The 21693-nt window shown below is 47.6% G+C and overlaps 1 protein-coding gene across 3 annotated transcripts; it reads left to right on the top strand.

The window, feature by feature from the left end:
* Nucleotides 1-48: 48 nt before the first annotated feature.
* Nucleotides 49-21330, top strand: POLDIP3 (DNA polymerase delta interacting protein 3). Of its 3 annotated transcripts, XM_081587835.1 has the most exons (9): nt 49-183; nt 10362-10752; nt 11508-11594; nt 12554-12649; nt 14461-14640; nt 15233-15310; nt 16839-16968; nt 18071-18137; nt 19075-21330. In XM_081587835.1, the coding sequence occupies exons 1-9, from the start codon at nt 125-127 to the stop codon at nt 19250-19252; spliced, it is 1266 nt and encodes a 421-aa protein (XP_081443961.1). In that variant the 5' UTR covers nt 49-124; the 3' UTR covers nt 19253-21330. The 3 variants fall into 3 exon arrangements, with proteins under 3 accessions (XP_081443961.1, XP_081443963.1, XP_081443964.1); XM_081587837.1 differs by lacking the exon at nt 11508-11594; XM_081587838.1 differs by lacking the exon at nt 14461-14640.
* Nucleotides 21331-21693: the final 363 nt, after the last annotated feature.

Genomic DNA, 21693 nt, shown 5'->3' with positions numbered 1-21693 from the left:
CGGAACTGTCGCGAGAGTTCATCTGCCGAACGCCGGAAGCCGCTAGTCGCTCCACAGCGGCCGAAGGGGCGGGCTCGAAGGCTGAGAGAACCTAAGCTGCTCTCGTCTCGCTCGGAGGTGCAAGATGGCCGACATTTCTCTGGACGAGCTCATCCGAAAGCGAGGAGCTGCAGCGAAGGGGCGGTGAGTGGACTTTTCTCCCTTCGGGTTTCAGGGTCCTAGTCTTAGCGGGGCTTGGGGCGGAGGAGGGAGCGGCCCGGGAGCGACGCGGAGGGCCGGTCTGCGCCCGCCCCCCTACCTCAGCCGCGCTCCTCATTGGCCCGGCCGCCCACTGGCTGCAGGCGCCGTCGCTCCGGCTGGCCGGAGGAGGCTGGTGGGGCCGCCGCGGATGAAGGGGCAGGACTGCTGGGCTTGTGCGAGCGGCCCGAGGGCGGCACGCCGGGTGTGGAGCTGCGGCCGCGGACGGGACACGCTGCCCCGCGGCCTGCCTGGGGTCCAGAGGGTCTCCCCGGCGCGGCCCGCTCATCCTCTAAGGAGGCCCGCGCGGCTCCAAGGTCTCAGCGCGGCCTTCGAGTTAGGACGACTGGAGTTTCTCGGGGAAGTGACTTGCTCAGACTCTCCGGGTCTGTTCCTGCCGAAACCGCCACCCAAAGCCAGACCTTTAAAATTTACAAATCCTTCGCCCGGTTCCCCGCTGTTCACACTCGCCGCCCTTTGTGAGGCGTTCCAGGTTCTCGAGGGAGCTTTGCCGCCGACGCACAGTCCTGTCAGCCAGCTATTAATGTTTTCGAAATGAGGGGCTTGAGGTGGAATTTGCCCGCGGCCGCGGAGAGCTCAGAGCACTCTTGCCGAGTGCGCTCTGACAGTTGGCCTCAGGCTTGGGCAAGACAAACTGGCGGGACGGGGCGGGAGGCCGGCCGTTTCTTGATGACTCTCAGAGAACCCTGTTCTGTGTCGGGGTGAAGAGTCGCGGAGCTGGTTTTCAGTTCTGTGATCCAAACTTCCTCTGGACCCTCAAAATATTGATAGTCATTTCCAGACTCTGTAGGGGCTCCAGTTCATCTGTGTGAAAGAGATGGGAAACCTGGGCCGGTAGTTTTCTAGCACGCGTTAGATTAGTTCAGATGTCCTTGTGGAGAAGCCAGGCTGTAAAGAAGGATGTTGTTTTCTCAGACAGTCGTTCACTCGGCAGATGTTTATTAATACCGCCTGTGTGCCCGTGGCTGGAAAATGGATTATTTTCACTGTGTGAAAGGTATCCCCCACCCTCAACCTGTACACACAGATCCACCACAACTGTTCCCGCCCCCGCCTAATTCCCTAGGCAGCCCTTCACGAGGTTTCTGGCTCATAATAGGCACGCAGCATTAATTTTCTCTCTCCTTGTTGTGGTTGTGTTGTGTGCTCAGTCGTGTGAGATTCTTGGCGACCCCATAGACTGTAGCCTGCCAGGCTCTGGTCCATGGGATTTTCCAGGCAAGAATATTGGAGTGTGTTGCCACTTCCTTCTCCAGGGGTTTCTCCCCACTCAGGGATCGAACTCACATCTCGTGTCTCCTGCATCGGCCAGCCGATTTTTTACCACTGCGCCACCTGGGAAGCCCTCTTTTAGGTCTACCCTCTAGTAACTGGCATGTAATTGGTACTGGGTTCTCTGGTCATGTCTAAGCCCATCCAGGTTTCACAGGTTTGCTGGACAGTTGCTGAGGGAGCCAGCTTCCCAGGACCTGGGCTTCCTGCAGGCGCTCCCCTTAGTTCCTGACTGCAGGCAGTCTGTACCTGCAGTTGGTGTTGATGTGTGCAGTGTCTTGTGTTGGGCCTTGGATAGGACTGCAGGGAAGGGAGGTTGTATGGATCCATGACAAGAGCAGAGACTCTGCAGCCAAGTAGACCTGGTCCCTTGGCGGGCCCCGTTGTGAGGTTCTGTGCTTCTGTGGCCTGATGACCTCTGATTTAGGCAGTTTCCTCCTTTGTAATAATGGTTCCAGGTAGGTAGTTGAGAAGATTAAATATGAGGATGTAAGAGTGTATGTTTTAAAGTTTGTACCAGATAGTAAAGTGTTCAGCAGTTGGCTTTAAAGGAGTAGAAGTCCAAATCCCTCCTCTAGAGGTCATAATAAGTAAGCATTGGGGTCCTAGAGTCAGACTGCCAAGTTTCAATCCCACTTGCCGTATGAAAGTTATTTAACCATTCCATGCCTCTCTTTTCTTATCTGTAAAACATGGATAATATTTACTGGGTATTGTCAGAACTAAGTGAATTAATGTATCTAAAGTACTTCAGAAAGCTTCTAATGGGTACTAAGTGCCCAGTAGATGTTAGCTCTCATCATCATTGTTAATGAAGGCTTTTAAGGAAAAAAGTAATATCCAGTCTTCAGTGTGAGAATATTGCATTGCTATTATGTAAAGATTGAATTTGGGGAAATGCAGGCAAAGAGACAGTGTGAAACAAACTGGACCACATGCTGGGTTTGGATTAAACCTACTGGAAACTCCATTTTGCTTGCACAGCCAACAGAGAAAAACTAGATAGGGGGTGAGGGGGTTAGGGTTCTTGTCAAGAACTGTGAAAGGTCTGAACAAATGGCATTTCCTGCAGTAAATAAATGCTGTTTACTTGCTTCTTAGAAGAAATCTCCTTACTGACACCTTGGTGTAGTGTAGGGATGTCACAGGGAGAACTTTGTGCTTATTAATTTAGGAAGAGCCTATGACCATCTCAGAAAACTTCTTTCCTCTTCTTAAAGGAAATAGCAAAGGACTGAGCCTCTGCAAGTGTAAATAACCCCTTTTCAAAAGTCGTGGAATGTGCTTGTTCTTCAGAACAGCCATGCTGTTTTGTGTTCATTGTACTGTGCAAGTCAAGAAAGGTGTCATTACCATCATTATCATTTGGCCCTCAATTAATCATCAGAAAGTTTTTTGATTAATATGAATTTTGAGAAAGTGGGGAATTATTTTATGATACTTCATCCAGGCTGTGGTGAGGTGCTGTCCTTCCTCCTCCCCCACAGCATGTCTCTAGTGGTTTCAGTTGTTCAAGACCCATAGATGAGTCTCCCCAGGGTAGCACTGGGCACCAGTTGCAGTGACTTGGGCCTGCCTCTCTTGTCAGTTTCTTCCTTTGGGTGTAATTGGTTAGTCAAGGCACCCTCCTCTTTGGTTTGCTTAGTTCAACCCTCAGAGGATAGCTGTCACTGCTTCCATGCAGGTAGATGGTGACCAGCTGTCTTAGTGGTGAAGTTGGGCCTAGAGTGTGCTGGAGGTGAGTGGCTCTGAGCTAGATACATATGTGGAGAATCCTTGGAGCTGTGGGGAGAGGAGGTTAGGGAATTTTCCAGTTCAGCCCAGGGCTCTGCTCCCAGTACTCTCTGCTGGTTTCCTTATTGAAATAAGGTAAAAGAAATTAGACCTAAAACAAAGAGGAGGGAAATGAGTTGTTATGTTAGCTTGGAAGGGAAGAATTATAATTTAAAATGAAACATCTTCACAAAGGTAAGAGGATCCTGTCTTGTTTTTCCTTGTGTCTCTAAAGCACATAGTTCAGAATTGACCCTCAGTAATTGTTAGAACTAAACTCTATTTTCTAAGATGACCTCAACACACACATTCTAACCCAGAGACCTCATGGGTTAAAATCCACTTTGAACAATTCAGGGTCCCTCCAAATCCTTTGGACTGTACATCTGTCCAGAGCCAGGGGCCACTGTGCCCTCCATAGGCAGATCCAAGAGGGTGAGGCATTCCTAGCCCCAGACAGACCTTCCCTGGTCATATGTCTGCCAGGCTCCAGTGGAGAGGGGGTTCTGGGGGAGAGGGCTCAGGCTCCAGTAAGTGTCTGCTCTCTTGCCCACACCACTCTTCCTAGGACCTGGTAGGGTACCTGGTGAGCGCCTGGAAGCAGTGCACAGTTGCACTGTTACAGGTATCATGAGGCAGGGCAGTAAAGAGACTTGCTCAAAACCTTCCTCTCTCCCCCTCCCAAACATTTACTGGGGCCAAAAACCCAGAATGTGTTCAGGAACATCAGATACCCTGCAGTGGGAAGGGAGGCTGCAGTCAGTGGGAGACAGACTGGGGGTTCCACTGAGGGGTTGTGCTTTTTTTAGGGAGTCCTTAGCAGTTATTGGAGCCAGGAGGGGAACAGAATTGGCTCTATGTTTTAGAGACCTGCTCCTAGCAGGAGTGTTTACTTGAAAAGTTCCTGATGACTAATGCCTGCCATATAAGCAGTACCACTGCCTGCTGGGATGAATAGCTGTCTTCTCATTCAGGGAGAGGAGCAATGATTAGAAAAATCCTGAACACTGAAACCCCCTAAAGCTGCTCATGAAAAGAGTTGAAAGAAGTGATGTAACCAGGGAACCGAATATATGTAATTGAGGGAAAGTAGCTTACTGAGTGGAGAAGGAAATGGCAACCCACTCCAGCACTCTTGCCTGGAAAATCCCATGGGCGGAGGAGCCTGGTAGGCTGTAGTCCATGGGGTGTTGAAGAGTCGGACACGACTGGGCGACTTCACTTTCACTTTTCACTTTCATGCATTGGAGAAGGAAATGGCAACCCACTCCAGTGTTCTTGCCTGGAGAATCCCAGGGACGGCAGAGCCTGTGGGCTGCCATCTGTGGGGTCGCACAGAGTCAGACACGACTAAAGTGACTTAGCAGCAGCAGCAGCTTACTTAGGCTCCTACATCCACAACTGTATCACCTCCCTCCTGAAAATTTACCTTTTGTGCTGTTCAAGTAGATAAAAATACCAGCATGGGCCATCATGGTGGTATTTCTTGCCAGACAAGCAGTATGGTGTGTGGGTCTCTGGTGAGTCCACCATCCTTAGTGTGTGTGTTCATCCTCTGGTCACTAGAGGGTGCCCTGTGTCCCTGGATGTAACTGGAGTCCTCATTTTTTTCTTAGTCTGAGGACAGTATTCACCCTTTCTTAACTTTTCTAGTCTTGTTCTTTGTTTTTGACCCACGCTTGATTTATTGGTATTTTAACTAGGTGTGGTGGTGGTTTTGTCGCTAAGTTGTGTCTGGCTCTTGGGACCCCATGGACTGTAGCCCACCAGGCTCCTCTGTCCATTGGATTTCCCAGGCAAGAATACTGGAGTGGGTTGCCATTTCCTTTTCCAGGGACCCAGGGATCAAATTAACATCTCCTGCATTGTAGGCGGATTCTTTACCGACTGAGCCATCAGAGAAACCCTTAATTAGGTATAGTGAAGTTCAAATCACATTATAGCTCTATGGTTTGAAATAGTTACTCTCCTTGAATCTCAGTTTCCCCATCTATAAAATGTGGATAATAATCTAATTCTCAACGTTGTGAGGGTTAAAGGAGGTGCGTCAAAGTTTATGGATCTGCAGTTAAGTGCTCAAAACGATTAGTTGAGAGTGCCTTCGTTGTAAAATCTTTTCATAAACCGTGGTAGCCAGTTGCCCCTTATGTGGCCATGGTAGACATTGCTTTTCAAGCATAAACTCCTGTGAATTTTCAGTACTCACATTTCAAACAGCCATTTCAGTTTATCAGAGAAAGGAAATTGTTGAGGAATATGAGTAAATTAAGGTTGCAGAGACCTAATCTCCCTTGCTCCTCCTACTGCAGAGGTTTACTGTCCAGACCCAGTTGGAATGAACCAGAAAACTTTTGAATCTGCCCCTTTCCTCATTTTTTTTGTTCAGGGATATGAATTTTGTTTTCAGGAATCTCAGTTGTTCCTTTAATTATTCAAAATAGTTGCTTTCAATAGCTTTTTCTTTTCCTTTGTTTCTTTTTTTTTTTTGGCAGTAATGTTTAATTGGTTGAATGGTGAAATTGGGTAACTAGATTTTTTGAAAGCATAATTTATGCCATGGGGTCTAGATGTGCCCAGTTTTACGGTATGGTAAGATCATTTGGCCACCTGATGCAAAGAACTGACTCATTGGAAAAGACCCTGATGCTGAGAAAGATTGAAGGCAGGAGGAGAAGGGGACAACAGAGTATGAGATGGTTGGATGGCATCACCAACTCGATGGACGTGAGTTTGAGCAAGCTCCATGAGCTGGTGATGGACAGGGAGGCCTGGCGTGCTGCAGTCCATGGGGTCGCAAAGAGTGGGACACGACTGAGCAACTGAACTGAACTGAAGATCATCGTGTATTACATGATAAGATCACCCCCACCTCCTATAGTTATAAATATCAGGAGCCTTTGGTGGGGGTACCCTGGTGATGGGAGAAGACAGGTGAAGATAGGAAATCTTCATTCAGGACCCACTCACATTTGGATATGGATGTGTCTGACCCCTACTGTGTGGTGGACCTGGTCATCAGTGATGCCTTCATTGTCAGTGTTTATGTAGCTTGGTTCCCTTTGTAATGTCCACTCAGAGACTAGCTGCTTTCTCTTCTAGAAGGCCTTTCCCGAAGATCCTGCAGTTCAACAAGATCCTTGTGGGTCCACTTTTGGGGTAAGGGCCAGAGGGGTCCCTGTGCCATGGCTCTGTGGGTCCCCTCTCTCAGCTGGGAGAGCAATTGGTGGCCAGGATCCTAGGGCACTGGATCAGTTGTTGAGGGCTGGTGGAGGACTGCCTTTGCAGAGGCAGTCTTCTCTAGGAGAAGCCCTTTCAGGGCAGCCATCCTTTCTCCCATCTTAACTCCCCTGAGGCTTGGAGTAGGAAAAGAGGGAAGCTTGAAATATGTTATTGGAAGACTGTGCTCTTTGATTTGATCTCTCCCCTTTAAGGGGGAACTAATGGCAGGTAATCTCAGAGATGGTGAGCCTAAAAGGAGAAGGTAAGATAGTAGCCCTGTGGGGTCCCTGACAGAGCTCTTAGAGACTTTGTCATTCCTCTGGGGCAGTATTGATTTGGAGGAGGAGACGTAGGATCTACCCTCAGACGCTCTTAGTCCTGTGGGAGATGCAGGCTTGGCCTGTAAACAAATCATTGTGATGCTGCATGGTAAGTGTTTTGATAGAAGCTTTGTCCAGTGCTTTGAGGGCTCCAAGAGCAAAGAAGCTGCAAGCCGTGGGCTGTTGGGGGTGCTTTCCATATTTGGTCTGCCTACGATGTCCTGTGACACTACTCTTTCCAGAAATCCTGGAAGCCTGCCCACAGACCTTGGCCCTTCCTCTCCTAAAGCGGGAGCATGCTGATTATTTGTTGATCTGTATGTCCCATCCGCTCCACCCCATAGTTTGGCGTCCCGTTCCTCACTGTGCTCCTTTTGGTACCCAACGTCTCTGCCTTCAGAGGGTTCCAGTGCTTGACAAGTGAGGAATTTCATCTGGAATACTTTCCACTAACCCGGGTTTCATCTGGATGTGCATGTGAATGTTGATCTAAATCTTTTCCCCCCATTTTATGAGTAGACTTCCAGTAGTAGCCCCTGGTCTGAACCGACAGCTTGTTGCTTTTTTTGATGGGCATCATCAACAGATACAGGGAGTTGAAAGCATTAAAAAAAAAAAACAGTGGAGGCCTTACCTGCCAGTTGGTCCTAGGGACAGGGCTTTGTTATGAAGTTTCCCCATAAATACCAAGGGCCCCTCTGTAGCTACAGGTTTCTGTGGTCACCACAGAGCACAGCCTCGCTATTTCCCGTGGCTTCACAGGATACAAAGCCTAGGGTAGCGCAGTTCAGGGACGAATAGATGCTCCTGCTGCACACAGCTGTTTCCCGCTCCCTGATTGTGCTTACTGGTCTCCCTAAACACCTCATTCCTTTGGGCCTTGCTTTTTCTAGCACCTCAGTCTCCCAGAGACTACATGGGAAAATAGAGCAGGGATGCGCAAGCAGTCCCACCCACCTTCAGCCTAATCTGATCGATTCTGTAAATGACCCCTTCCGTTCTCCCACCTGTTTTTTGTGTAAACTCACTGGAAAGTATTTAAATCCTAAAGTAATTTGTCGATTTTCAAAGAAAAATGGTACTGTACATCACTGCCTTAGGTCTGGCTCTGGCCTAATAGAGGCAGCAGGTATTTTTCCGCTGTGCTTAGGATAACAAGATGAAGGTCCAGATTTTCTTTTTCTGGTGCTAGGAAGACTCACCTTTGAGTGTGTTCCTGCTGTTAGCGGAAGAGCTGAGAAACAGTCTCACTCCAGCTTCCAGCTGAGGAAGAATGAGGTAATAGGAGAACCCAGAGGCTTGCTGATGATGATGAATGCCTCCTGAGAGGCTTGGGCTATGATGTGGGACATGATATAGGAACTTGTTTATTCAGCAGTGTTACCTTAAAACTCCAGGTCAGAGATTCTCAGCACTGCTATACTCCAGGATCACCTGTGGAGTGAAAAATGCGTATGCCCAGGCCTTTACACAAATTTTGGACTCAGTGGCTCTCGAGTGGGGTTTGGAGAGCTGTATCTTTTTGTTTGTTTTCTTTCTTGCTGGGTTTTTTTTTTGTTTTTTTAAGAGAGTTGTATTTTTAAGAAGCTCCTTAGACGTTTCTGATACTGAGCCAGGTCTTAGCAACACTTACATAGCACAGGGCTCAGAAACAGGAGTGATCCCCATCTGCCCCTTCCCTCCCAGTCCAAGGTGGGGAGAGAAAAGAACAACACAAACGGTTGTGATAATAGGCACAAAGGAGGTCTGTCCTGGAAGGATCAGAGAAGGTTTCCCAAAAAGGAGATGTTGCCGTGGAAGTCTGTGTCCCCAGGCAGGGCACCTGCCACAGGAGAAGTGTATGTGTAGCTGGAGGCTTTGTGGTGGGGTGGGCAGGTGGGGTGAAGCAGAAGCCCACAGACCCCAGGGAGGACTTTAAGGATTTTACTCAAAGGGCTCTTCTGTTTACTCTCAAGTCATTGAAGAGCCAACAAAGGAGCCCCAGAAAAGAATGGGGCTTATTTAATGGCGCTTTGTTCCTTTCCAATTTTAAGTTTCTGAACTTGATGTTTTTGTTGTTTCAGAGTGTAATGAATATATATTTGGTCTTTGTCCCTGGCATACAGTTTCTAAAACCCTTGGAATTTCCTGAGTGGTAAGGGTGTTAGGAGCATCTTTTGTTCTAATGAGGCAGCTCTCAGTGGGCCCCTAGATTGCTTCAGGATAGAGGCTGGCCTCCAGAAAGATGGAGTCCTGCTTAGCTTGTTGGAACTTGCAACTCTACCCACACTCTCTGCCCTGGACCTCCAGGGAGAAAAGAGGATCTAGAGATTAAGTGATTATCATCTGTGGCCAGTGATTTGATCAATTATGCTAGGTAATGGAACCTCCATAGAAACCCTTATACAGTTGAATTTGAAGAAATTTTGGGTTGGTGAACACATCCATGTGCCAGAAGGGTGGTGTTACCATACCCTTTCTCCATACCATGCCTTATACATCTCTTCTATTTGGCTGTTACTGAGTTGTATCATTTGTAATAAATTGGTAATAATAATAAGTAAAGTGTTTTCCTGAGTCCTTTGAGTTACTCTAGCAAATTATCTGACCTGGGGGGAGGGTCCTGTGAACCCTCCATTTTATGACCTGTTGTCAAATGAACAGGAAGCCTAGGACTTGAAATTGTTCTCTGAAGTGAGGGCAGTCTTGTGGGAATGAGCCTTTAACCGGTGGAGTCTGTGCCAGCTCTAGGTAGGTAGTGTCAGATTTGGGCTGTCAGACACCCAATTGGTGTCTCGAGAGTTGGAGAATTGGTTGGCATGAGGAAAAAACCTACACATTTGAAGTCACAGTGTTATGAATAGAAACGGTTCAGACAGAGTGATTATTTTTCTTTTCTTCCGAGTCTTTATGTCTTTGTTAGACCTCAGACTCCGAGACAGACCCGTGTGTTGACTTTCTTGGTCCCAGCCCATTGGGGGTGTCTACCTGCCCTGGAGGCACGAGACTGCCAGAGGCCAGCTGGGCACCCTTTGTTGATCATTGACCTCTCTAGGCCTGTGTCTTCCACTGTAAAATGGGCATGATACTGCTTGCTTCACAGGGTGCTGAGTGTGCTGATGGAGAGCAAGGATATGAAAGAATTTTGGAAACTGAAGTTACTCTTCGGCTGTGTGGGGTTACGATATCTGGGAAATATGCTTATTTTATTTGGTATTGTTTAGAGGTTATTGTCCATGATAGTGTCTCAAAGCAACCTGGTCTGGAGTGCAAAGCTGCTGCTGCTGCTAAGTCACTTCAGGTCTTGCCCAATGATAGAAACCACCAGGCCCTCCCCCCTTACTTTGTTTACCATGCAGACTTAAAAGGCATGAAAGTATGAAAGAAGTCTCTGTATAGACTTAATTGTTTCCTCTAAGAGGAAGCAGCTTTCTGGTTTCTCCAGGACCACCTCTGTTCCCAGTATTACCACGATTCTACTACTACCACAGGCTACTGTTGATACCCAGATTTTCTTAATATTGCAGTTTTTATTTGCAGGCTCAATGCCAGACCAGGAGTGGGAGGTGTCCGATCTCGTGTTGGGATCCAACAGAGCCTTCTTAGCCAGCCAACACGCACAGCCACCTTCCAGCAGAGGTTTGATGCCCGGCAGAAAATTGGCCTCTCGGATGCCCGCCTCAAGCTGGGAGTCAAGGATGCCCGGGAAAAGCTTTTGCAGAAAGATGCTCGGTTCCGGATCAAAGGGAAAGTGCAGGATGCCAGAGAGATGCTGAACTCACGCAAGCAACAGAGCACAGTGCCCCAGAAGCCCCACCAGGTTGCTGATGCCCGGGAGAAAATCAGCTTGAAGCGGAATTCCCCTGCTGCCTTCATGAGAACACCCATCGGGACAGTGACCCCTGCTCTGAAGCTCACTAAAACCATCCAGGTAGGTTGAGACTCCTGCCAGAAACACCTCAAACCCAGTAACAGCTGTGGAATCAGGCAGAGACCAGGTGTGTTTAAGCAAAATGACAGCCCCCCCAACTGTCTGTAGAGTAACCATATGTGGAGGCAAGATATCATCTCAGTTTTCTGTAAAAGAAAATGGGCAGGGTGGTGGTAGGCATTTGTCCAGAGAAATTAAGTGACTTTCCAGGTGAAATAGTGGTAGAGGGAAGAGAGGAGAGGACAGACATTTGTTGAGCTAGTGCTATGTGGAGGCACTGAATATTTATTCCTCATGCAACCCAGTTATTACCACAGTTGATAAAAGAAGAATCTAAGTCTCAAAGATGTGAATCATTGTGCGCAGTTACACAGCTGGTCAATGGAAGCATCAGGATAGAAGCCCTGTCAGACCTGGCTCTTAGTGCAGAGTCCTGGCCACCTGCGGAGCCCCTGCCCCAAAGGGAATGGAAACAGTATCATTTCATCTTCACAGCAACTTTGGTAATAGGAACTACTAAAGCAGTGAACATTTATTAAGCCAAGTTCATTGAGCCCTGCAGTTGCATTGTTACATGATCTCTGGGATGATGAGTGTTCCTGTCACTTTCCTGCTTTACGAATGAGGCACTCTGTAGGGCCTTTTACCACAGACCAAAACTGAATGCCCACCATATTTAAAGTTCAGTTATCCCCTACTCGTAGAGAACCCCTGTAGGCCAAGTGGGATGAATTGTGACCACTGGGTGTTTCTAGGTTCCACAGCAGAAGGCCATGGCACCAATTCATGCTCATCCTGCTGGAATGAGGATCAATGTCGTCAATAACCACCAGGCCAAACAGGTGGAGTGTGTGTGTGTGTGTATGAGAGAGAGAGAGACTGCACACAAGTGTGTGTTTTGATATGGTCTTCCAAGTGGATTAACTGAGGCCTGGCCCAGGGTTCCAATTTGAAGAGTTGGAGGTTGACACTTTTTGCAGTTTGTAAGTTTTAAGAATAAATTCTTAAATGCATAGAAGCAGAGATGTAAATTGAAAATCTTTTTATATTTTTAAAGTAAAAATAATGTGTGCTTATTATAGAAAATTAGCAAAACAGAAAGATTGGGGGTGGGGGGTGGGGGTAGTTCTTAACGCTATGGCTCTCCATAGCAAGCCCGTGTTGAAATTCTGCCCTGAATTATTCCTGTGTTTTTCTTGTTTGTGTGTGTGTATATGTGAAAGAGATTATTATTTATTTCATTCATAGCTGTAGTTGTGATTATGTTATTATCCAGTTTCATATTGTTCTGTTTTCACTTTATAACTCGAGCATTTTTCTGTGATTCACATGTACTGGAAACATTTTAATAACTGCTTGATCCTATGAGTATACATTTAGTTAATTTCAACCATTTTCCTGTAATTTTCACTGTTAGACATCCTTCTATGAACATCTTGGAGGATAAAGATCTTTCTGCAGTTTGAGTTTGTTTCTATAGACCAGTTTGCCCAGCACAGACTTTCTAAGCCAAAGGATATAAACAGGCATTTTAGGGATCTGTAATAGATATTGCCCAGTTGTAGAAAGGTACTTTTGCTGTACCTGAAATTACACAGCATTTTCATTCAGCTCTTATGGGGAGGGAGCCTGCCAGAACTGAGCTCCAGTCGCCCAGGCCAGTTTGCCCAGGCACTCCACGTGTACCCACTTCTGCCTCCACGTCGTTTAATTACTCCAGCTCTCATCTCCCTGTTGTCCTTGCTCCAGTTGTCTGCTGAGAGCCTGCATGCTACATTAGCATGTATTTCTTTATTTTCAGAATTTATATGACCTGGATGATGACGACGATGTTATAGCTCCCATTCCTACTAAACAGATGAAATTTGCAGCCTCAGGCAGCTTTCTCCACCACATGGTATGTCATCTTACATTCTTCTTACACTCTGTGTGTGTCTGATCAGTACATGAGAGACATGGTGGAGGGTAGGACCTTTCAATTCAGAAATACTCGCTCATTTGGGTCCTGAGATTATCAGAACTGGAACTAATCCAACCCCTGGTTTTTATAAATACTGAGACTTAGCGTGTGCAGACTTGTTCAAGATCCAACAGACAGTGAAGTGCAGGCTCTAGTTCCCAATTGCCGTGTTTGGAGACTTCAGGGGAAATGTGAGTGATCCCACAGGACAGAATCACATTTTATTTCCTTTAGGGCAGGACATTCTGCCGGTTCCCTTCTTTCCGTGGTCATCAGCTCTGGCCCCATTCTTGAATCTGGATTCCCTCGGTTGGTGTGTTAGCAAGAATAAACTGAACCTTTCCTGAAAGCTCCACCAGGTGCCGCCTGCGTGGAGGGAAAGTTTGATGTATGTTCTGCCATGCAGAGAAGGAAAGAAAGCGGTATATTTGGGAACATAAGGGAGCTCTGCACTGCTTGGCTCAGTGCATATGACCAAATCACACACAGGAGGCGAGTGGGTATCCAAGCTAAGTGCCTTTGTTTGGTCTTCAGGCACCCAAAGACTCAGTTTTAGTCACTGCACTGAATATGTGGACCAATTTCCTGGTTACCCTTGAAGCTCTTAACTTTGAAATGTGAAGCTGAATGATGCCAGTTTGTTACAAAGGGGCTGAGCCTTTCTAGTCATTAGAGTGGTTGTGTCTATTACCAGGGAGGCTGTCAGCTAACTCAGTTAGTGGCTAACTCTAATTGGAAAAAACTGTTTATATTAACTTATTTAAGAGTTCCCTTTCTCCCCACCCTGTGAAATGGGTACTGTTGCTACCCCTATTTTATGGACTAGGAGTTAGACACAGAGAGGTTAAATAAATCTGCTCAGCTTGTAAGTAGTGGATCTAGGATTTAAGCCTCAGCAATCTGGCTCCCAAGCCACATTAAAACCACTGCACTCTGCTGGCTCTTGAGACTCAGAAAACAGCTTGAGAAGTGTGGGAACCTCACTGAGTCACCTGGGTTGGGAGAAGCTGGTGAATTAACCCTGTTCCATCATCTGTCTCTCTGGCTGCTGCATTCCTCCTTTCTCCCGGAATCAATGCCTGGTATACACTGTCCTCAGTCAGCAAGACCACTAACCACTTCTGCCTCATGCATTTTTTTCCTCCAGACACATTAAAACCAGGCAGTTCACTGGTGTATATTTCTAAGGGATCACTTCCCCAGTTAAGGGTAGCAGGGGAGGGAGGGAGGGAATGGTTTCTGCTGGTTTGCACATGCTGACGCTGCTAGCATTTACCTGACCATCTGGGAGCTGCAAAGGTGAGCTACTTGTGGTTTCTCTATGTGACCAAACAGGGACCAAAAAGCGGGGCTCTGGGCCTTCTTAAAGAGTGACTTCATAGTCCCAGCCTGCCCATGGTGATAGAAGCATATCTGGGAATGAACTTGATTCCAAGCTTTTGGACTCTGACTAACTCCAGATTGTAGGTTTTTATAAAGTCTAAATGGTATGGCTGAGCTGTGGCTTCTGTTCAGGAATTGCTTGGATGCTTCTTGTCAAGGGCTCCCAACACTGGAACGTGGCTTCTGTGAGCACTTGTGCAGTCTGCTTTTCTCTCCTCCTGTCCCTTCCCTGGCAGCTGGTACCTTTCTGGCTTTAGATCAGTAATGGAACTGGGGAGGTAGGAGGCCTTGAGATTGGGGGTCGTCAGTCCCCTAGGGTATCTGGGTCCCTGGCTTCTCAGATTCCTGTCTGCCTCTTTGTTTAGGCCGGGGTGAGCAGTTCCAAGCTCTCCATGTCCAAGGCCCTTCCTCTCACCAAAGTGGTTCAGAATGATGCGTACACTGCTCCTGCTCTCTCCTCCTCTGTTCGGACAAAAGCCTTGACCAACATGTCCCGGACATTAGTGAACAAGGAGGAGCCCCCCAAAGAGCTGCCGCCTGCAGAGGTGAGGTGAAGGCAAAGGAGAAGTGCTCACACTAGTCGAGAGTTAGCCTGAGCGGGGTGGGCAGTGTGCATCCCGTTGGGTCCTCATAGTGCCTCTGTGAGGTAGGTGTTGCCACCTCTGTTTTACAAATGAGCAAACCAAGATCCAGTAGCCCCTGCTCTCAGAGAGCCCACAGGCAAGCAAGTAGGGAAAACAGAGCTGCAGACAGAGCACTGTGTCTGTGGTACAGCAGAGGGCTGCCAGGAGCACTGAGGAAAGAACATCTCATTCCACTGGGCAAATACAGGAAGGCTTTAAGGAGAAAGTGCCATCTGAGCCGGATGGTTCTTGAAACATGAGTGGCATTCTGTGCAGAGGTTCAGGCCTGAAAGGGCCTGGAATATTTGGGAAATATGAGAGGTTCCATTCCTTAGCATAAAGTGACGGGGACATGATTAGAGGGGCCCAGCTGTGATAGGAAACTCTTCAGAGAGGTTCCCTCTGGGCTTTCCTCGTGGTTTGCTGAAGTGAGTTCTGCTGTTCGAGCACAGCTGTTCTCTGGTAACATTCTGTTCTCTGGTAATTTCTGGTAATGTTCTTCTATCTGTGACAGCCTGTCCTCAGCCCTTTGGAAGGCACCAAGATGACCGTGAATAATCTGCACCCTCGAGTCACCGAGGAGGACATTGTTGTGAGTACTGTGGCCTGCCAGAATTTCAGATCTCAAGCCACTTCTGTTCCAAGGGTCCCCAAGACCACCCCCAGGTTAGCTGATTGTCTAAGAGGACTCACAGGACTTAGCATAGAGTTGTATCAGGGCTGAGATGCATTACAGGATGCAAAGCAAAATCAGCAGAGGGAGTCAACTTGTGGAGGAAAAGCTAGAGGAAAGCAGACTCAAACTTCTGGAGTCCTCTCCTAGGGGAGTCACACAGGATGCACTTACTTCCCCAGCAATCAGTTGTAAAGACACTTGTAAAACCAGGGAAGCTCATTAGAGACTCAGTCCCCAGAGTTTTTCTCAGGGACTAATCACATATGCACCCTCTGCCTGCCACATACCAAAATTCCAGACACAAAAGGAAATCAAGTGTTTGACATGAACCACATTGTTGGCACAGTTTAGGCACAGGGCGCCACTCTTACCGGTTACAGTGATGAGAGCCCTCCCAGAATCCAAGATCCCAGACGCAAGCCAAGGGTCAACCTTGGAAGCAGGCCTTCCAGAAGAGAGCAGGCAGGCCAGATATGTTAATCGCTTTTCCTCACAGCTTGTAAACCAGAGCCAAGGGAATTCCCTGGTGGCCAGTGGTTAGGACTTGGCACTTTCACTGCTGGGGCCTCGGTTAAATCCCTGCTTGGAGAACTAAGATCCCACGTGCTGCACAGCATGGCCTAAAGTAGATCTTTAAAAACAGTAATAATAGTAAAATTGGGATCATACTTAGTATTCAATTTTATGTCTTGGTTTTGATATGTATCATTTTCCCTTTTATCGTTGGAAATCATTTCAACCACTTTTTCACAAATCTTCCCTTTGTTCTCATTACAACCTTGTGAAGGCAGTTGCAGGTGAAGAAATGGTATGGTTGTTCATTAGCCTTTGTAGTCTGTATCCATACTGTGGTCCCTCTCTGACTTCAGTCTCTTCATCTGAGAAATGAGGGATTGGAGTAACGGGTGATGATGACACGTGTACAAAGCACTGCCTTGAAAATGATTTCAGTTGAAACACCTCAATCTAGCCAACCAGGATGCTTGGTCACCCTGCATAGAACTGCGGAGATTCTAACTGATTCCCGGGTAATATATTAGCCACTCTTTGTCCATCCATGTGGACATCCAGTGGAGCCTACATGTCCATCCATTTTCATGACACAGCACTCTTGACAGAAATTCCATATTCCATAACTATTACCCTTTTTGAGAAAGTGGGCACTGAGGCAGGAGGACTTTGGGGGTGACTTGGAGTCATAGGGGTCCCAAGGCTTATGAGCCCAGCACAGCTCATCCCCTCATCTGGCCCCAGGTTGAGGCCTCTGGATGTCCCAGGAACACCACCTGACATGGAGCCTTCCTGAAATCTTGGCTGCTTGGCATGTTCAATCAGAGTGAAGCCACCTGTCAACCCAGAGCCCTGTCTGGAGTATGTGAATTACAGGCAGGGAGGACGACCGCCTGAAATTCTTCCCCAACCCACGCCCTCTTGCTCTTCATAGGAGCTTTTTTGTGTTTGTGGAGCCCTGAAGCGAGCTCGGCTGGTCCATCCTGGAGTAGCAGAGGTGGTGTTTGTGAAAAAGGACGATGCCATCACCGCGTATAAGAAGTATAACAACCGGTGTCTGGATGGTAAGTCAGAGAAAGCAGCCTCCTCACCTTGATGCTCCTCGCCGCTCACAGCAGGCCTTCAGGGGAAGCCTTCCTCTGGGACGAGTGGGTGAACATCCTAGTGCTTTAAACTCTCCAGGGCCTCCTGTGTACTAAGAACCAGCAGTGATGTTTTGTTTTTAATTGAAGTGTGGTTGATTTACAATGTTGTGTTAGTTTAAGATGTACAGCACAGTGATTCAGTTATATATGTCTTCTTTTTCAGATTCTTATCCCTTAAAGGTCATTACAAAATACTGAGAATAGTCCCCTGTGCTATGCTATGCAGTAGATCCTTGTTGGTTATCGCAGCCTTTGCTTTTTGATTGTATTTTTTAATCCATTTACATTTTATGTGGCCTTTTTTGCATTATATAAGTATTTTTTAGTGTAGCATTTTAGTTCCTTTAATGATTTTTTCCACTATATTTTTGAGTCACTTTCTCAACAGTTGCTCAAGGATTTATAGTATATATTGTAGGTTATCAGAGTCTATTTCAGATTAATATTAATGTAGCTACAGTGAAATTTAGAAATGTTACTCCAATCAGGCTATATTCCCACTTTTTCCTTTTTTGTACTGTTATTGTTATACCTACTACCTAAAATGCAAAGTGGGAGTCTGGTTACCTTGGTTAACCACACTGGTTAACTTATAAGGATTAACTTGTAAGGTTAATCCTTCATGGACAAAGTAGAAGTCTGAACATACACTTTCGAATTTTTTTTTTCACTTAATTTTGTACCATAAACATTTCCCCTTTCTGCTTGCTTCACAAGCAAGTTTGGGTTGTTCCCATGCTGTGTGTACTTTTTCCGTTACTTTGATTCTGATCTCCTTCTGCATGAAGCAGGGTCTGTTGCCAGTTTGCTTTTTGACACTGTCATTACCAAAGTTTCATGGACCTCATAACCCTCATAGTCTCTGGGCTTTGCTAAAACCTGACAGCCCCAGCCCTAGCTGTGAAGCCAGAGCTGCCAGCAGTGGGTGCTTTGACTCCTGGTAATGAAAGTAGCAGTCCCTGTCCTTCCGTGTGAGGAGCTGAGGGCTCATGGCAGAGCTTTTTCTTTTTTGGTTTTTCAGGGCAACCAATGAAGTGCAACCTCCACATGAATGGGAACGTTATCACCTCAGACCAGCCCATCCTGCTGTAAGTTCCAAAGGCAGAGGTGCTGGGGACCATGTGGGGCTTTTCTGCTTGCTTACTGGGCATCATACATCTCTCTGTTCTGAGGGGTAAAATGCCTGCATCACAGCTCCATTCCATTTCCTCTGCTCTGAGAGCAGGCAGCCGACTAGCAATCTTAAATTTGTACAGAGTGGGTTGTTACATCATTTCTACAGGAGATTGACCCCACAGGGGCTAACTTAACCTCATTCCCTGCCTTATAATTTAGAAAGTGGAGAGCAGGCTGGTGTGTCCCTGTTTGCACGATTGTGTGTGCAATGAGCAGAAAACCCACCTCCTCATAATAGACTCTCATGGGGACTGTGCTGGGTGCTCCCCCTTGTTTTGTTACACACCCAGTGTACATGCCTGGCCCAGGACTGAGGACTTTTTGAAGCCTGAGATGCAGAAAATGTCTAGATTGATATGTAAAAGGAAGTCCTTTTGAGGAGGAGACAGAGACCCAGGGAGAAGATTAGGCTTGCCAACATGGGTGTAGTGAGGGGCAGGCCTGTAATAGACTTTGAAATTTAGAAAGACTGCTGTTTGAACTCCGGATATTGAATCGTGTGGTTTAAATAAGTTTCTTAAACTGTGTTCCAGGATTAAGTTGTATTCTGAAAAATGTGGGTTTTATGACCTAGTGGATTTGGGAACCACTGGGCTAGACCCAATTTAATCTACTGGACTTCTCAGAATGTGTAATATGCTGATGTGTGTTTGACTATCCTTGAGGCTTAAACTTAAAACCCCAGATCTTAGCAGGCTGCATCTCAACTTTCTTAGCAAATTTTCCATAAGGGTATGGAAAGCATTATGTTTGGTGCCTAGCTTATAACAGATCTCCACCTAATGGTGGGACCCTTCTCTACTGAAGGGGGACCCGACGAAGATTTTGATTCTTCTCTGCCCTCTACAGACGGCTGAGTGATAGCCCCTCAGTGAAAAAGGAGAGTGAGCTGCCTCGCAGAGTGAATTCTGCTCCCTCATCCAACCCTCCAGCCGAAGTGGATCCTGACACCATCCTGAAGGCGCTTTTCAAGTCATCGGGGGCCTCTGTGACCACACAGCCCACAGAATTCAAAATCAAACTTTGAGCGGGGGAGCGAGACAGCCAGAAGCGGGGGCAGAGGAGGGTGGCTCTGTTTCCCTAAACACAGGTTGTGACCAATGGGCCATTGGCTGGGGGGCCCCCAAGTGCGGGAAGGGTCACCGGGGGTAGAAAGCCTCCTCACTGGACGGAACCCGCCTCTCTGTGTCGTGTTCCGCCTTGTGCTCTCCTGTATGTTAACGTTTCCTGTAGTACGTTTCTTCTCTCTCCACCTCATCACCAAGGTAGACTTGTGTTGTTCAGAGTGTTTCCCCCTAAACGCAGCCCCAAATAGATTTTTTAAAATCTGGAAATGGTGCCCTAAATTCTCTGGGTGGCCTTCTTGTGGCCCCATAGAATGCAGGGCAGGGGCTGTTTGAAGGATACTGCTTTCTTCAGGGTGAGAGTTTGACTCCTCTTTCTCTTTTTAAAATTTTTCAAAGTAGGGAATGGAAGCCCCTGCCATCCTAATAGGAACCACATCAGCTCAAGAGCTCTGCCACTCACTGTCCTGGTCATTGGAGATGGCCTAGGTGGGGATCAGGTCACGGGCTCCTTGTCCTCTCCCCGCAGTTGGCTCCAGACCAGTGCTCTCTGGAGAGAGCCCTGTGGCAAGGGCTGGGTGAGGCTACTGCTCTGCTGGGAAGAGTGCACCCCTAGCTCTTGGTTTGGGGGACCCTACTGTCTCAGTTGACCCAGAGTAAATTCTTGAGCTCACATTCCCCCTTTCCCTGAGTTGTGCCAAGTGGCCCAGCCCAGCTCTCTTGGCCTTCCGGGTGTCACTGCTGGGCGGGGCTGCCTTGTTAGCCTCCCATTTCTCACCCAGCCTTGCACTCGTCACACTTGGTTTTGGTGCAAATGCCAGCTCTCTGCTAGTTGGGTTTTCAAAGGGTCTGCCTCCTGTTCTGTGACAGTGAGGACCTTGGGGGTTATTTGAATGTGAGATGTTGGCTTGCTCCAAGATGTTTTTTTCCTGGCCTCAGGTTCATGCACTAGTCAGGGGTGCTGAGAGGTGGCAAATATCCAGCAGCCACCAGGGGGCACTGTCTCCACTACTGTGAGTGACCCATCCATCCTGACCCGAGGGGCATTTTCCTGCCTTGACGGTGGGAGGGGAGCAGGGGGTGGTGGGGAGGGAGTTGAGAGAGCGGAGCAGCCTTTCCAGGAAACAGACAGGTTGTCCCCTCAGTGTGGTTCCAGGCATTGGGGACACAACTCTAGAACCAAGGGGGCAGCCCTGAATACACCAGGACAGCGTTACTCCAGGGGCATTCCTCCTCAGTTTCTTGCTGGTTTGTTGGGACTGTAGAGGGAGTCCAGCCTAGCCGAGCTGGTGAGTCTTGGGGAGCAAGATTCTGTAAGTAAGTAGTGTGAAAGGCACAAGCCTAGAAAGTGTAAGGGGGCCCTGAGACACAGTCTCTCATGACCTACATGGGGCCAGTCCAGCAAAGAAACACCTGGAAACTCACGTTTCCACAGAGTTAGATCAAGCAGCAACGACCTAGGGTTTGAACTCAGCTCAGTCCTCCAGCTCTGAGGTTGCCCAGGCCTGGGAAGTCCAGGGAATATGCCTGATGGTGGTCCACTTTCCAGTTCTTTGGAGAAGGCTGCTTTTGTTCACTTCTCCCTCTTTGAATGGGTGCAAACTAAGCTCTCTACTACATCAGCTAGAAGACATTCCTCCTACACTTTCCCCTTCTTGACCCCAGAGAGTGTCCATAAGACACTAGGAGCTGGCTTCTCAGGTCTGAGACAGACAGATCACTGCTTGGACTCTGCGTTCAGTAGGGAAGGTAACTACCCTGCCTGTATGCCTTCATCCTCCCACTGGCCCTCTGGACCCTGTCCTCTGGGTAGCTGTGTGGCCTGTTGCCGGGTAGAGTGTTTGCCCCCCTGTTCTGCTGGTGTCCTCGTGGGAAACAGAAGGGAAGGCTGTAGGCCAGTCCTTGTGTCCCTCTCCACCTCCGCTCCCCTACATGCCCCGTCTGTCTCTATTTTTTTTCCAAAAGGAGAGGAAGAGGCGTTAAGGGATGGAGGAGACTATGTGTTACTTACCCATTTCTGAATAAACATTTGTTATTCCTACTTTTGAGCTGTCATTTCTTAAAAGATTATGTGAGATTTGCCTCTGCTTTGCTGCTCACCAGCTATGACCTTCGGACAGTTCCTCACAGGACTCTTTGAACTTCAGTCTCCACGGTTGAGAGAAGATGAGCATTAATGTCTGGAAGGACCTAGCACAGGAACTCAGTACCTCCTGGGCCTAAAGTGCTTCACTGAGTATAAGCATGGTCAATTCGAACATAGTTAGGTCTATTCATAGGGAACAAGGGAGTCTCTGCGTTGAAGTTACACTTGTGGGTAAAATTTACCTTAGATCAACTATGCACTAGAAAAAAATTAGTTGTTGGTAGGTCTTTTGATTTTGTGGTAAAATACACATAAAGT

This window comes from Giraffa tippelskirchi, chromosome 4, assembly GCF_054371585.1.
Source record: "Giraffa tippelskirchi isolate mGirTip1 chromosome 4, T2T-mGirTip1v1.2.pri, whole genome shotgun sequence".
In the NCBI taxonomy this organism is placed as follows: domain Eukaryota; kingdom Metazoa; phylum Chordata; class Mammalia; order Artiodactyla; family Giraffidae; genus Giraffa; species Giraffa tippelskirchi.
The sequence above is the reverse complement of the archived record's forward strand: the minus strand, read 5'-3'. Positions and strand labels throughout refer to the sequence as shown.

What these genes read in the sequence shown, in the direction of transcription:
- POLDIP3 (XM_081587835.1), top strand. Translation starts at nt 125, where the DNA reads ATGGCCGACATTTCTCTGGACGAGCTCATCCGAAAGCGAGGAGCTGCA. An exon ending in AGCTCACTAAAACCATCCAG is followed by an intron (nt 10,753 to 11,507) that starts GTAGGTTGAGAC and finishes GGGTGTTTCTAG; the next exon opens with GTTCCACAGCAGAAGGCCAT. An exon ending in ATAACCACCAGGCCAAACAG is followed by an intron (nt 11,595 to 12,553) that starts GTGGAGTGTGTG and finishes CTTTATTTTCAG; the next exon opens with AATTTATATGACCTGGATGA.